This window comes from Megascapheus bottae, chromosome 7 (genome assembly GCF_031878675.1).
Source record: "Megascapheus bottae isolate mThoBot1 chromosome 7, mThoBot2.hap1, whole genome shotgun sequence".
In the NCBI taxonomy this organism is placed as follows: Eukaryota; Metazoa; Chordata; class Mammalia; order Rodentia; family Geomyidae; genus Megascapheus; species Megascapheus bottae.
The window spans coordinates 77778721-77792136 of record NC_143515.1 but is presented as its reverse complement, the minus strand read 5'-3'; the positions used below and the strand labels follow the sequence as shown (position 1 = coordinate 77792136).

At 43.9% G+C, this 13416-nt stretch overlaps 1 protein-coding gene across 1 annotated transcript in view; it reads right to left on the bottom strand.

The window, feature by feature from the left end:
- The window catches only part of Rock2 (Rho associated coiled-coil containing protein kinase 2), a 90556-nt gene extending 79820 nt beyond the window's left edge, over positions 1-10736 (bottom strand). The window contains exon 1 of the mRNA XM_090337440.1: positions 10135-10736. Coding sequence (XP_090193566.1) covers positions 10135-10275 — 141 coding nt within the window. The 5' untranslated portion in view covers positions 10276-10736. The remainder of the gene's footprint in view (positions 1-10134) is intronic.
- Positions 10737-13416: the final 2680 nt, after the last annotated feature.

The window sequence follows — 13416 nt, the reverse complement described above, 5'->3', positions numbered from 1 at the left end:
AGGAAGAGACATAAAGACTGAAGAACACAACAGTATATTCTATAAACCAACTAGAGCCTTAAAATACCATGAACCAGAAACTGACAGAACTGAAAGGGAAATAAATTCAATTTCACTGAGTAATCGATGAATAAAACAAAAAAACAAAGCATCAAAAAGTAAAGAAATAAAGCGCCTCCCCCAGCTCTAAGTCCCTTCCTGGCGGGCGCTCTCATGCGTGCGCCATGCCGTCCCTTCTGGCTTTTTGCTGACTTCGTTGGTGGTAGGAGCCTGCTGGACTTCCCTGCCTGGACTGGCCTTGAACCCCGACCCTCAGATCCCAGCCTCCCCAGCGGCTGGGGGTGCCAGGCGGGGAGCCACAGGCCCCCCAGCACGACCTCGTGTCTGTCAAGACAGAAGTCCCCAGGTCAGGTCCTTGAAGCCTTGTGAGAGACTCTGAACCAGCCAAACACCAAGCAGGAGGCATGGCTCAAATGGTAGAGCACCAGCCTCCAGCAAAAAAAGAAAAAGAAAAAAGAGCCCAAGAGCCACAAACCAGAGGACAAGGCCAGGAAACCGGTAGTGGAGCTGTGGCTCCAAGGGGGGGAACACCAGACTTGAGCAGAGGAGCTCAGGAACAGTGCCCAGACCCTGAGTTCAAGCCCCAACAACCAGCATGCATGCATAAATAAATAAATAAATAAATAAATCTTTCCACAAAGGCACCTCTGTGCCTGTGATTAGATTATATATATATATAGAGAGAGAGGGGCGGGGGAGGGAGGGAAGGAGAGAAATTAGGTCCACATCTATAATCCCTTAAAAATAAATTTTCTGAGCCAGGTTTCAGTGGCTCACACCTGTAATTCCAGCTGAAAATCTCAGAAGGATGAGATCTAAGGATCTCAGTTCAAAGTCAACTCAGGCAAGAAAGTCCATGATACTCTTCTCTCCATTAAACATGGCTCAATTGGTAAGCACTAGCCTTGAGCAAAAGCAATTCAGAGACATTATATAGGCCTTAAGTTCAAACCCCAGGACCAGGAAAAAAAAAAAAAAAAAACAGGTCCGGAGCAGGGCCTAGTGACAGTGTGTTCACTTAACATGCACGAAGCCCTGGGTTTGATTTTCTGGAACCACACACACACAAAAAGCCAGAGTGGTGCTGTGGCTCAAGTGGTAAGGGTGCTAGCCTTGAACAAAAAGTGCCCAAGGACAGTGCCCAGGCCCTGAGTTCAAGCCCCAGAACTGGAAAAAAAAAAAAATCAGAAATGTTCTGGCCTAGAATAGTGACTCACATCTGTAATCCCAGGTAGTTAAGAGGCAGAGACAAAGGTCTCAGACCTTTGTACTGAGCAAAAAGTGAGCCAGACTATTTCAAAGAACAAGCCAGGGGTGGTAGTTCATGTAATCACAACTACTTAGAAGGCACAAGTAGGAGGATTGCAGTTCCAGGTCAGCCTCAGGCAAAAATACAAGACTCTCTCTGAAAAGTAACTAAAGCAAGAATAGCAGAGGAGTGTGAGTGTGGTTCAAGCATTCAGCCTTTCTCACAGAAGGCCCTAAGTTCAAAACCCCACTTTTGCAAACTTAAATCATTTTTTAGCACTTTTTCTGTAACTTAAACAGTCTCAAAATCTTCTAGAGAATAAATGAAATTAGGCATTAAATATAAAACACTCAAAGAGTAAAAAAATTAACAGTACTTTAGACAGAGGAAATACAACCTTTTTACTCATTCTTGGTCTTAAACTACATCCCAAAAAATTATCAACAATGAACCAAAAAAAAAAAAGGAATGTACTCATTACCTTACTTATGTAACTGCAACCTCTCTCCATCACCTTTTCAATAAAATTAAATTTTTTTAAAAAAAGCACTACCAAAGAACAACAAAAAAGAACCAAAAAGAAATTGAAAGCATTTTCTTTTGGTATGTATCTCTCTCTCTATAAAGAGAAGTCCTAACTGTTATGAACCACACACTTCCAAAAAGATAAAAGGTCATTTAGAACACCAACTGCAGAACACACAAATATGTAATTTAATCAGATTTTAAAGGAAAATTATTCCAACATGGATAAAGTATGAACAGGCAGTTTTGTTGAAATGCAAATACTACTATGATTTGATACTGATTTCAATAAGATAACCCACCAATGGCAAATGTTCTTTTGTGCTATTTTTTAAAGCTCTAAAATGCACTAAAGCCCAGTAGGTCAGTTGGATGCAATGCATTTTCACATTCAATTTTTGAAGAGTTTTTCAGGGCTAACCCAATCAAGAAGAATCTTACAGTAGCTATGGAGGATTTCTATGAATTCTTGAAGTTCAAATAGAGACAAAGCCTATAATCATTACTTTCTCACTACAAGCACCATCTAAATATAAAGTATATAACATATTACACAGATGGAAACAGAGGATCCCAGTGTATATTTTGTTAATTCTAATAGGAAAATCTCTTGATAAGTAATTGGTATACTTTTTTCCCATGTTCCATAAGGATTCCAAATGCAATCAAATTATCAGTAAAAATAAATCCTGCAAAGTACTAAAAGCCAAGTAAAGTATATATTATAAGAAGAAGTTCTTAAACATGACAAGCTGGAAATCAATCCACAGTGGGAAGACTGAAAACCTGACTACATAAAGTATGTAATATTCAGAAGGTATAATAAAAATCAGTAACAAGGCATATATATGGCATAATGTTAAACATTTATATTTGGGCCAGGAGTGTGGCCTAGTGGCAGAGTGCTTGTCTAACATTCACAAAGCCCTGGGTTTGATTCCTTGGTACCACATACAAAGAAAAAGCCACAAATGGTGCTGTGGCTCAAGTGGTACAGCACTATCCTTAAGAAAGCTCAAAGACAGAGCTTAGACCCTGAATTCAAACCCCAGGACTGATGTGCGCGCGCGCGCACACACACACAGTCACAATGTTTTGGAGAAGGGGAAGGGTATAGGGTGTATGTGTATGTATATGTGTATGTGCCGAAACATCAATTTAAACAGTATTTATCTCTAGGAGGGGGACTGCAGGTCAGTGCCACTAGTATTTGTTCTTTCTACATTCCCTAAATTTGAAGAACATTTTGAGGGACCAGGAGTTTGGCTTAGTGGTAGAGTGCTTGCCTAGCATTCAGGGAAGACCCAGGTTCAATTCCTTGGTACCACATACATAGAAAAAGCCAGAAGTGGTGCTGTTGTTGCTCAAATGGTAGAGCTCTAGCCTTAAGAAAGCCCAAGGATAGTGTTCAGGCCCTGAGTTCAAGCCCCAGAACTGGCCAAAAAAAAAAAAAAGAACATTTTGTGCCAGGCATCAATGGCTCATACCTGTAATCCTAGCTACTGATGAGGCTGGGGATCTGAAGATCACAGTTCAAAGTAAGCCCCAGCAGGAAAGTCCCTAAGACACTTATCTACAATTAACTACCAAAAAGCCAAAAACAGCACTGAGGCTTAAAGTGATAGAGCACTAGTCTTGAACATTTCAAGCTCAGGGACAATGCCCAGGCCCTGTTAATTGAGGGGGAAAAAAAAACCCTCTTACTTATAATTTACAAATGACAAATCTTCACTTCAAAAAATAAAATCTATGTTCCTCTAGATTTGGCTTCCCACTTCCTTCAGGTGCACAGAAAACTAAAAGGAAACAGCTTTTGAGCAGAACTTAGGATAATAAGACTGAGTAGGGAGGATCTGCTGTAACTTATTAAGAAAACATAAAAGGTTCAACTATCAGCAAATCAATTTTCAACAATGACAAAGCAATCTAATGAGAAAAGAAAAATTATTTTAAAATGGTGCTGAATAAATGAATAGTCATTTATCACCTCACATGCTATGTATTACCTCATATCACACACTACATAATTTGTGTGTAGGGACAGGAGGAAACTGAAGAAAAGCAAAGGAAGGGGTGACACACTGTCCAAAAACAGAAATATACTCATTATCCAACTTATAAAATGGTTACCCCTCCTTCAACACTTTAATAAAATTATCTCAAAATATAAATACACAAACAAAAGTATCCCAGACTAACTGCAAAAGTTCAAACTTTAAGCTTCTAGAAAAGCAGAGGAGAACATCTTGACAATAACTACAAGAAAAAGTTAATAAATAATGAAGAAAATAATAAAGAAAAAATTGCCTACAAGTTTTCTTTTTGCATACAAAACTTCATATATGTTAGATATGAAGGAACTTATACTACAAACAACTCTATTTTTAAAAAATAAACAGATAAATCACTAAGGAAGATATCATGTATAAATGGCCAGTTAAGTACAAGAAAAAACACTTCAGTCACCAGCCATATGCCAATTAAAATCACAACTCATTATTACTGCCTACCACATAATGGCTACATTTTTTATGTGTATCAGAGAAGATCTGAACAACTGGAACTCTCATATACTGTTAGTGGGTATGTAAAATGCTAACAACCACTGTGAAAAAGTAAAGATACATGTGCCATATGACACAACAATTCCAACAGAGGTGATAAATACAGCAAAATAGTAATTAGGTATTGAATATATGGATATTCACCTTTATAATAATTATTTTATACAATAAAATGCTGGTGCCTTTTTAAATTTTCTCTATTAATTATTGTTATGTATAAAGAAAACAGATCTTAAAACTCAGTAATTCCAAGACAGGAGCATAGTCTAGTGGTAGAGTGCTTGCCTAATATGCACGAAGCCCTAGGTTCAATTTCTTGGTACCACAAACACAGAAAAAGCTGGTAGTGGTGCTGTGGCTCAAGTGGTAGAACTCTAGCACTAGCCTTGAGCAAAGAGTGTTCAAGGACAGTGTCCAGGCCCTGAGTTCAAGCAAAACAAAAACAAAAACAATAACAAAAAAACCTCAGCAATTCCCCACCTCGACATCTGTCCTAATCTACAGAAAAGCTCTGCACCTGGACTCTAGGAATGCTCCCTGTAACTCTTTCATAACAGCAAACAATGAAGAAAACCTAAGTAGACTGGAATTGTATTTTTTTTTAATGGTGGCAGTGAAAATGAATAAACCACAGTGCAAGTAACGCTTAGAAACACAATTCTGATTGGAGAAAGGGCAAGTAAGAAAAGAAAACATACAAATGTTAACTTTTTGTAAAACTAAACCATATTGTTTAGCAATACAGTGATATTCTATAAATAAAGCAGGGTAGCAGATGAGATGAACAGGGGTCTCGAATCAGGAACAACACATAGGTAGGAACGGGAATTCAGGAACTTGATTTTCAAGTCTGCATGCTGCATCCTTCAATAGTTCCAAATTCAAATAGAAAAAGTAGGAGTTTGGTCTAGTCTTAAGAGTGCTTGCCTAGCATGCATGAAGACCCGAGTCCAATTCCTCGGTACCACATAAACAGAAAAAAGCCAGAAGTGGTGCTGGGGCTCAAGTGGTAGAACTTTATCCTTGAGAAAGTCCAAGGACAGTGCTCAGGCCCTGAGCTCAAGCCCAGGACTGGGGGGAAAATAAAAGCTGGAGATGGTACTGTGGCTCAAGTGGTAGAAGGCTAGCCTTGAGAAAGCCCAAGGACAGGACAGTGCTCAGGCCCTGAGTTCAAGCCTGACAAAAAAAAAAAAAGAAAGAAAAAGAAAAGAAAAAGTATGCTATCTGACCAAGACTCAACAAAACCAAAAAACTTAGGTTTCAAGATAATTATCCACTATATATAACCAAAGGTTTTAAGAAATTAACTAAAAATAAGCCAAATGCACATAGAAGTGAAATAAACTTACTATGCACCTAAGTAATATATATAAATACATGTGTACATTTCCTTAGTGTACACTTTCTTACTCTGATATATTTCAAACTTTTGGGATTTTTGAATGGAAATACAATACATATACTGCATATTCCCTAAAGTTTTCCTGAGAATCTGTGGCAGGATCCTGAAATCAAACTTACCAGTCTCCAGTGAAAAAACTATTATCACTTACACCAAAAGGGATAAATGGGCTATACATATTCTATTAAATTGGGCCAGATGTTACCACCAAATAAATTTTAGTAAAAACTTGGTCTCAGAGCTTTTTTCTTTATCAGAATTGTAGCTAAGAAGATCTTGGTCCCTGAAAAGAAGTTCAACTTCATCTAAACAGTAAATTTCATTTCATTTAAAGATTTCTTCCAAAATGTAAGTTTTAAACTAATGCATATGCTGTGTTTTCCTTATTTCATGTACAAAACCATGTACAAATTTTTTCAACCTTTATTTCATTTTCAAATATTTCCATTAATTACATAGTGAAAGAAAGACATACAATTTCATTTTAATTAAGCAAATAACCAGCAGCAAGCTCAAAGAACCTAAGCACTTTGATAGGAAGTATTTCCAATGGACTGAAGTATCTCAGTAGGAGAACACTGGCCTATAATGTATAAGGACCTAGGTTCTTTGCCTGGACTACTGCACACAAAAATGGATCTCTGTAGAGAAATATTTCCATACAGTTTATAGGTATAATTATATCAAATTAGGTACTTTGTTTTCTAAGCCACTGAAAATTATCAATAAATGTTTAATTGTCTTTGCTCATCCACACATGTAACAGTTTTCCCAAGACTGAATTCTATAGGCTAATTATGACTATTTACCTTTTTTTTTTTTTTGCCAGTCCTGGGGCTTGAAGTCAGGATCTGGACACTGTCCTTGAGCTTTCTCAAGGCTAGCACCCTACCACTTTAACCACAGCGCCACTTCTGGCTTTTTCTGTGTATGTGGTACTGAGGAATCAAACCCAGGGCTTTGTGCATGATGGGCAAGCACTCTGCCATTAGGCCATGCTCTCAGCCAACTATTTACTCTTTGAAAGAGTAAAATAAACCACCATCCAAAAGCACAGACTTTAGAAAGACATCTCTCCAGCATAACACTAAAACATACATTCCTTTTATTATAAAAGACCAACAATAAGGAAATTTAAATTTTGACAAACAAAGGTCTCCCAGGGTGTTTGCCATTCATGCCTATAATTGTAATTCTAGCTACTCAGAAAGCTGAGATCTGAGGCTCCAGATCCAAAGGGAGCCCAGGCAGGTAAATTCTTGAGAACTTACCTCCAATTAACCACCAGAAAACCCAGAGTAGCACTGTGGATCTAAGTGGTAGAGCGCTAGCCTTGAGCAAAAAGAGCTTGAGGATAGCAACCAAGCTGCAAGTTCAAGAGCTAAGATTGACCCCCCCCAAAAAATAAACAGATAGACAGACAGATCGATCTTAGAACTTTGTTAAGAATGATGTTTTCCAGGGTAAACCAAAAGAAAGGCAACGGGAAGTAACACAGTCAATTGTGAAGCACACAGGCTTCAAATCTTTTAAGTGACACCAGCCATTATTTTATTTCTGGAAATAGAAATTTTTGTAGCATTCTTTTTGTTGTTGTTATTTTGCCAGTCGTGGGCTTGAGCTCAGGGCCTGAGCCCTGTCCTTAGACTTTCTCAAGGCTAGAGCTCTACCACTTGAGCCTCAGCGCCACTTCCGGCTTTTTTTCTATGTACGTGGTGGTATGGAGGAACTGAACCTGGATCTTACTGCATGCTAGACAAGCACTCTACCACTAGGCCAAACTCCAGGCCCTTGTAACGTTCTTTTAATGATTAATTGGCAAGAGTTTCAGTTTGGAAAGATGAAAAGGTTCTGGGAATGGAGTAGCACCGGTGGCTTGAACAACTCTCCACTGAAACATGGTTAAAATAGTAAATTTTATGCATGTCACCATAATCAAAATACTAGCTCATTCTAATACTTCAGCTTCACAGTCATTTCCCTATTCAGAGTGATACTTAATCAACTAACATGGCAGCAGTTGTTAACAGGGCTGTCAGGTCAGAAGCATCTCCAGTCTCTGCTTACATAAGTAATGTGTTACCTTAATGAATGTGTGCATTGCTATATTAAGCACTCAGTAAACGAGTAAACTGTTCATTGAACATGTGAAATGTTTCATTTTTTAAAAACTAGCCTTCAATGCTTTAGTAAAACAAAAATACATGGTCATACCACAGATCAGTTCTAAGCTCAAAATAACCCTAATAATTACAATTAACATCACTAAAGGCCCAAGATATCAAAGCGTAAAAAATTTCTATCTGGAATTTATGAACCTGATGAATACTTGAGGCTTAGATACTATTTTTGTTTTTGTTTTTGTTTCTGCCAGTCCTGGGCTTGAGCTCAAGGCCTGAGCAATGTCCTTGGACTTTCTCAAGGCTAGAGCTCTACCACTTGAGCCTCAGCACCACTTCTGGCTTTTTTCTATGTATGTAGTACCAAGGAATTGAACCCGGGTCTTCATGCATGCTAGGCAAGCACTTTAATCACTAGGCCAAACTCCCCGCCCTTAGATACTATTTTTAACTAAACTTTCTGGCCTTGGATCAAAGTTTTGCTAGCAAATACTGAAAGGAAAATGTTGGGAGTGAAGCCTGGAGTTTCCTCTAAAAAAAGACTATAACCTCCATACCATCAATTTTATGACCTTTCAAAGATAGTAAAGGTTTTATTCTTCTGGGAGAGGAATTAAGTATTATCTAGAAAATCAGTTAAAAAAAAAAAATCACTTGAGGAGCCGGGAGTTTGGCCTAGCATGCAGTAAGATCTGGGTTCAATTCCTCGGTACCACATACATAGGAAAAAAAAAAAAACAGCCAGAAGTGGTGCTGTGGCACAAGTGGTAGAGCTCTGGCCTTGAGAAAGCCTAAGGACAGTGCTCAGGCCCTAAGTTCAAGCCTCAGGACTGGCCAAAAAAAAAAATCACTCGATCTGATACAATATAACAAAATCAAAAGATCTGATACACTACATTTGGACACAATATAGTAAGGAATCAGTGAATTCTACAGGATGTATAGAAAGATCTACACTCTGGGGGTGAGGGAAGTGGGGACAAAAAATATGAGAAGGGGTATCAATGTGTGAGAAGTAATGTACCTACTACCTGGCGAATGTAACCGTAACCCCTCTATACATTATCCCGACAATAAAAAAATAAAAAGTAATAAAAAAAAAAGAAAGATCTACTCTCAAATTAACTCCTACATTTTGACCCAACAGGACTGAATCATTCTGCAAATGACTCCGAAAACCCCAAGGATATCCAAGGCCTCGAAAGAAAAATCAATCAGGGAGGGTCCGTTTTTTCACCAGTCACTAGGCTTCTCCCAGCAGAGCCCAGAACTGAACATCTGCGTTCTGGCACAGAATGTCTTTCAACCATCCTCACTCCAGTCTTCCAGGGTTAACTCAATAATCCGAGATTCTTTTCCCCTTCTGCTCCCTCTCAGGGGAGAAGTTCACACCACCTTTTCCCATAAATGCCTGATCAAATTTGCTTGTGAATACAATAACCTCACAACAAGAAATGTGTCCATTGCGGGGTGCATTTATCTGTAAAAAGGTGTTCCTTTCCTAACCAAGAGCCAATTATCAGCCTTTGCGTGGCTATTCATTTGGATTTCAAAGACCATAGGAAAGGCAGGAGGAAGGGGACAGCTTCACTTCATTCTACAACTCAGCTCTGTGGTTTGTTATTTTTGTTTTGTTTTGTTTTTTGGGGGGAGGAGAGTGGGGGGTTGGCTTTGGCGCAACAATTTTGAGAAATTAACTCTGCCCAAAATAAAAGGCACACGACAGCTACCGTGAAACACTCAACAGCAGAGGAGAACAGCAAAACGTAAGCGATCTGTTCCAATATTTCCGAGTAAAAAGGGGGGGAAGAGCCCTTTGTCGTTGTCAGGTGGCCCAGGTGGCAGTCCCCGTAGGGAGGGCCCGGCGTCGGGTTCCTTTCTCCCGGGCTGGCACCAGCTTCCCCCACGCGGCGTGACACTTTCAAAGCTGGCCAGTCCCAGGTAAAGAGAGCCAGTGCTCCACCTTTCCGCCCCAAACCCGACCGGGTAGGCGGGAAGGACCCGGAGCGCTCCCTTCCCGGCGCTCCGAGAAAAAGGGCAGCAGGGCCGAGGTGTCACGGGCCCCCGGGGAGGAGCCGCAGCCGGGTCCCCACTCTCGGACCTCAGGTCTCCGGCCCACGGGGGCCGGCAGCCGGGCGTGCGGGGTGCGACATCCCTCCTTCCCACCGATGGGTGGGGGAGCGCCCGCCCCCCCCCCCCCCCGCCGCCACCTACCAGCAAGCTCTCCACGTTGATGGGGGAACGCGGGTCCCGGATCAGCGCCTCCAGCTTCCTCTGGCGGCCCGCGCCGGCCCCGTCCCCCGCAGCGGCCTCGGGGGCGCCGGGCATTTTCCCCGTGGGCGGGGGCCGGCTCATGCCGCCACCTCCGGGCCCGCACTCCGGCTCCTCGCGCACGGATCCCGCCGCCTCCGGGCCTAGCGCCGCCCCCGACCCCGCCGGCTTCTCCAGGCGGGGCTACGCCCGGGCCCAGCGTCCGCCCCTGGCAGCGGCTACGGGTCTCGGCGCCGTCCCGGGCCCGCGGCTGCTCCGAGGCGCCCGGCCCCGAGAGGCCCGGAGCGGACGGCGTCCCCGCCCCTCAGTCAGACCCGCGCCGCCCGCTCCGCGGGTCCGCGGCGAGCTCTCCAGGACGCCGCCGGCGCGAGCCGGGAAGTGGCGGCGGCACCGGCCGCCCGGTCCTCGAGGGACCCCAGGAGGCTGAAGCTCAGACTCGGGCGACTACGGCCGCCGCCCGACCGCTCCCATGTCGCCGCCGGCCGTCTCCGGCTCCCACAAGCCCGCTGCCCTCACCGCACTCCCGCGCCTCGGCCCAGCCCGGCCGCGCGCCGCCGCTACCCACAATCCCTCCGCCTGCGGCCGCCCGCGCGCGCACCCGCCCTCGCCGCGAGCGCGCGCCCTCCGGCCCCGCCCCCTCGGCCCTGCTGGCCCCGCCCCGCACCCGCGGGGCAGCGCTCGCCGGGGCTTCCGTTCTCACCCCTTTCCCCGCGAAGCCTCCGCTCTCCGCCACTCCCGCCTAGCCGACCCCGCGGCCTCCGAGGCGGCGCCCAGGCCTGGGCCTCGGAGGAGGCGGGGCCCTCGTCCCCCACGGGCCGGCCGGGGTCCTGGCTGACTCAGCGCGCAGCTACGCGGGCCCCCGAGCGGCCGCCGTCCGCCCCGCGGGCCGCGCTGAGGGGGCCCGGGCGGGGCGTGGGGGGCGCCTGGAGCCCCGGGGTGGGGCGCGCGCCGCGTGCGGAGGCGGCTGGAATCCGAGGCCTGGGGCGGGAAGGCCTGGCCGGGGAAGTTTCCGCCCCCGGGGGTAGAAATCCTGGCTTCTAGAAAACCTCCCGGCCGGGGGCTCGGACCCCGGCCGCGGCCCGGGAGCCGGGGCGCCTCGGAAACGCGCTTCCCACCCTCGCGGGCCGGCGCTGGGCCCAGCCTTGGGTCTGGGGGGGCCGGAGAGGGGGCGAGGGCTGCGGCCGCCCTCCGCATTCCTGCCCTCTTCCCAGCCCGTCCCAGCGAGCCATCTGAAAAGTATGTGCCAAGAGCCATAAAAGTGTTCATTAGAGCCCCTTTGACCCAGCCAGCCCATGTAAGGAAGTACGTTTAGAAGGAAATGAGCCATGGGGGAGGAGAGGACTTGCATAAAGATGTTTACAGCAGGCTATTCAGAACGTCCGTGATCGGGGAAAAATAATAAAATAGGTCCAATTGTCCAGCAACTAAAAAAAAACCGAACGGCTCGGTCATTTTAACAAAGAATCCTGGCGGGTATGCAGAATGTGTGTGGAGTACCTGAGATGGTATATTGGAATCTTTTTTTTTTTAATGCAAAAAGAGTATGCAAACTATTTCAAACTAGAATGAGCAGCTGTTGAGAACGACGGAATAGAGTTTTTAAGTGAATAGGATTTTTTTTTTCTGTAAAGAAAAAAATGCTAAGATAACAGGCCGCTCCATAAAAAGAAAAAGCCACAATCTGTTATCCATAAGTAGTAAGTATCTTAAGAACCTTCTCGCTGGCAGGCCGGAGATAAGTTCACAGACAGGCTAAAGGCCTGACCTTGTAAAGGAGTATTTTAATCAGTAAGTGTCCTGGAAGCTTCATCTCCCCTTTTGGAGTTAAGCCACTCTTATGTGGACCAGTGCAGGAAGAAGTCCTGAATGATTCAATACAGTTTCTTCATCTCAGATATATCCACTGATTTCTGGTCAAAGGTGAACTTAATCCTCAAAGGATTGAACTGAAGTATAATTCCTTTAATTCTGTAGACAATTACAGACCCCACCAGGAGGACATTATGACCTAGACAGTGACCTAGACTCCTACTCAGGCAACAAGAGCAAAAGAATTACCATGACTGTGGATTTTTTTTTCTTGATGACAATATAGTATGCAAGGTTAAAAAAAAAAAAAAACACTATGTGGCTCTCGGGTTGCAACTTAACTTTGCAGTGACTGGTTATATAGTTTTATGGAGCTTGGTGGAGTAACAGGAAGCCATGGTCCCAAGTATTACCTTATTTACAAAAGAATAACATTAAACTGTTCACAGGTGGCTCACACCTATAATCCTAGCTACAAGACGCTGAGATCTGAGGGTTGTGGTTCAAAGCCAACCTGGGCAAGGAAGTTATGAGACTCTTACCTTCAGTTAAACAGCAAAAAGCTAGAAGTGGAGGTATGGCTCAATTAGTAGACCAGCCTTGACCATCTCAGAGACAGCCTGAGACCTTGAGTTAAAGCCCTATACCAAAAAAGAAAAAGAAAAAGAAAGGAAGGAAGGAAGGAAATGTAGTGACCAAACAACATATATTCACATACTGGACATCTTTTACGAATAGCCATTTACATAGACTTGAAAAAGCCAAGACTTATGCCACTGCAAGAAGAAACTTTTTTGACATGTGTTAAACCACATTTTTTAATCCATTCTCATATGTAGAAGGATATAATAAAATATGTCTTCCCTACATAAATGGAACTGTAAGTCGGGTGCAGTGGCTCACATCTGTAATTCTAGCTACTCAGGAGGCTGAGATCTGAGGATTGTGTTTCAAAGCCAGCCTGGGCACTAAAGTCTGTGAGACTGTTATCTCCTATTAACCACTAGAAAATGGAAAGTGGGTCTTTGGTTCAAGGGGTAGGGTGGTAGCCTTGAGCTGAGAGCTCAGGGACAGTGCTCAGACCCAAAGTTCAAGCCCCATGACCAACCAAAAAAGAAAAAAAAAAAAAAACAATGAAACTGTACCTCACAGTGTTTTGCAACTTGGTTTTCTGTTGTATCCTAGAAATTGTCCATCCCTGTAGACAGAAAGCTCTTTCTCTTTAAGAGCTGCACTATATCCCACACTATCTCTCTATTTGAGAGCCGAGTAGTTAAGGACCCAGTCTGGAAATATGACTGAGCTAAAATCTTGCCGCTACCACACACTATTTGTGTGATCCTGAGACCCCTAACGTGGCTTTCTAAATGGTCTTAGATGAGTGCCAACCCTCGATAAGTGTTTCCTCTGGCCTCC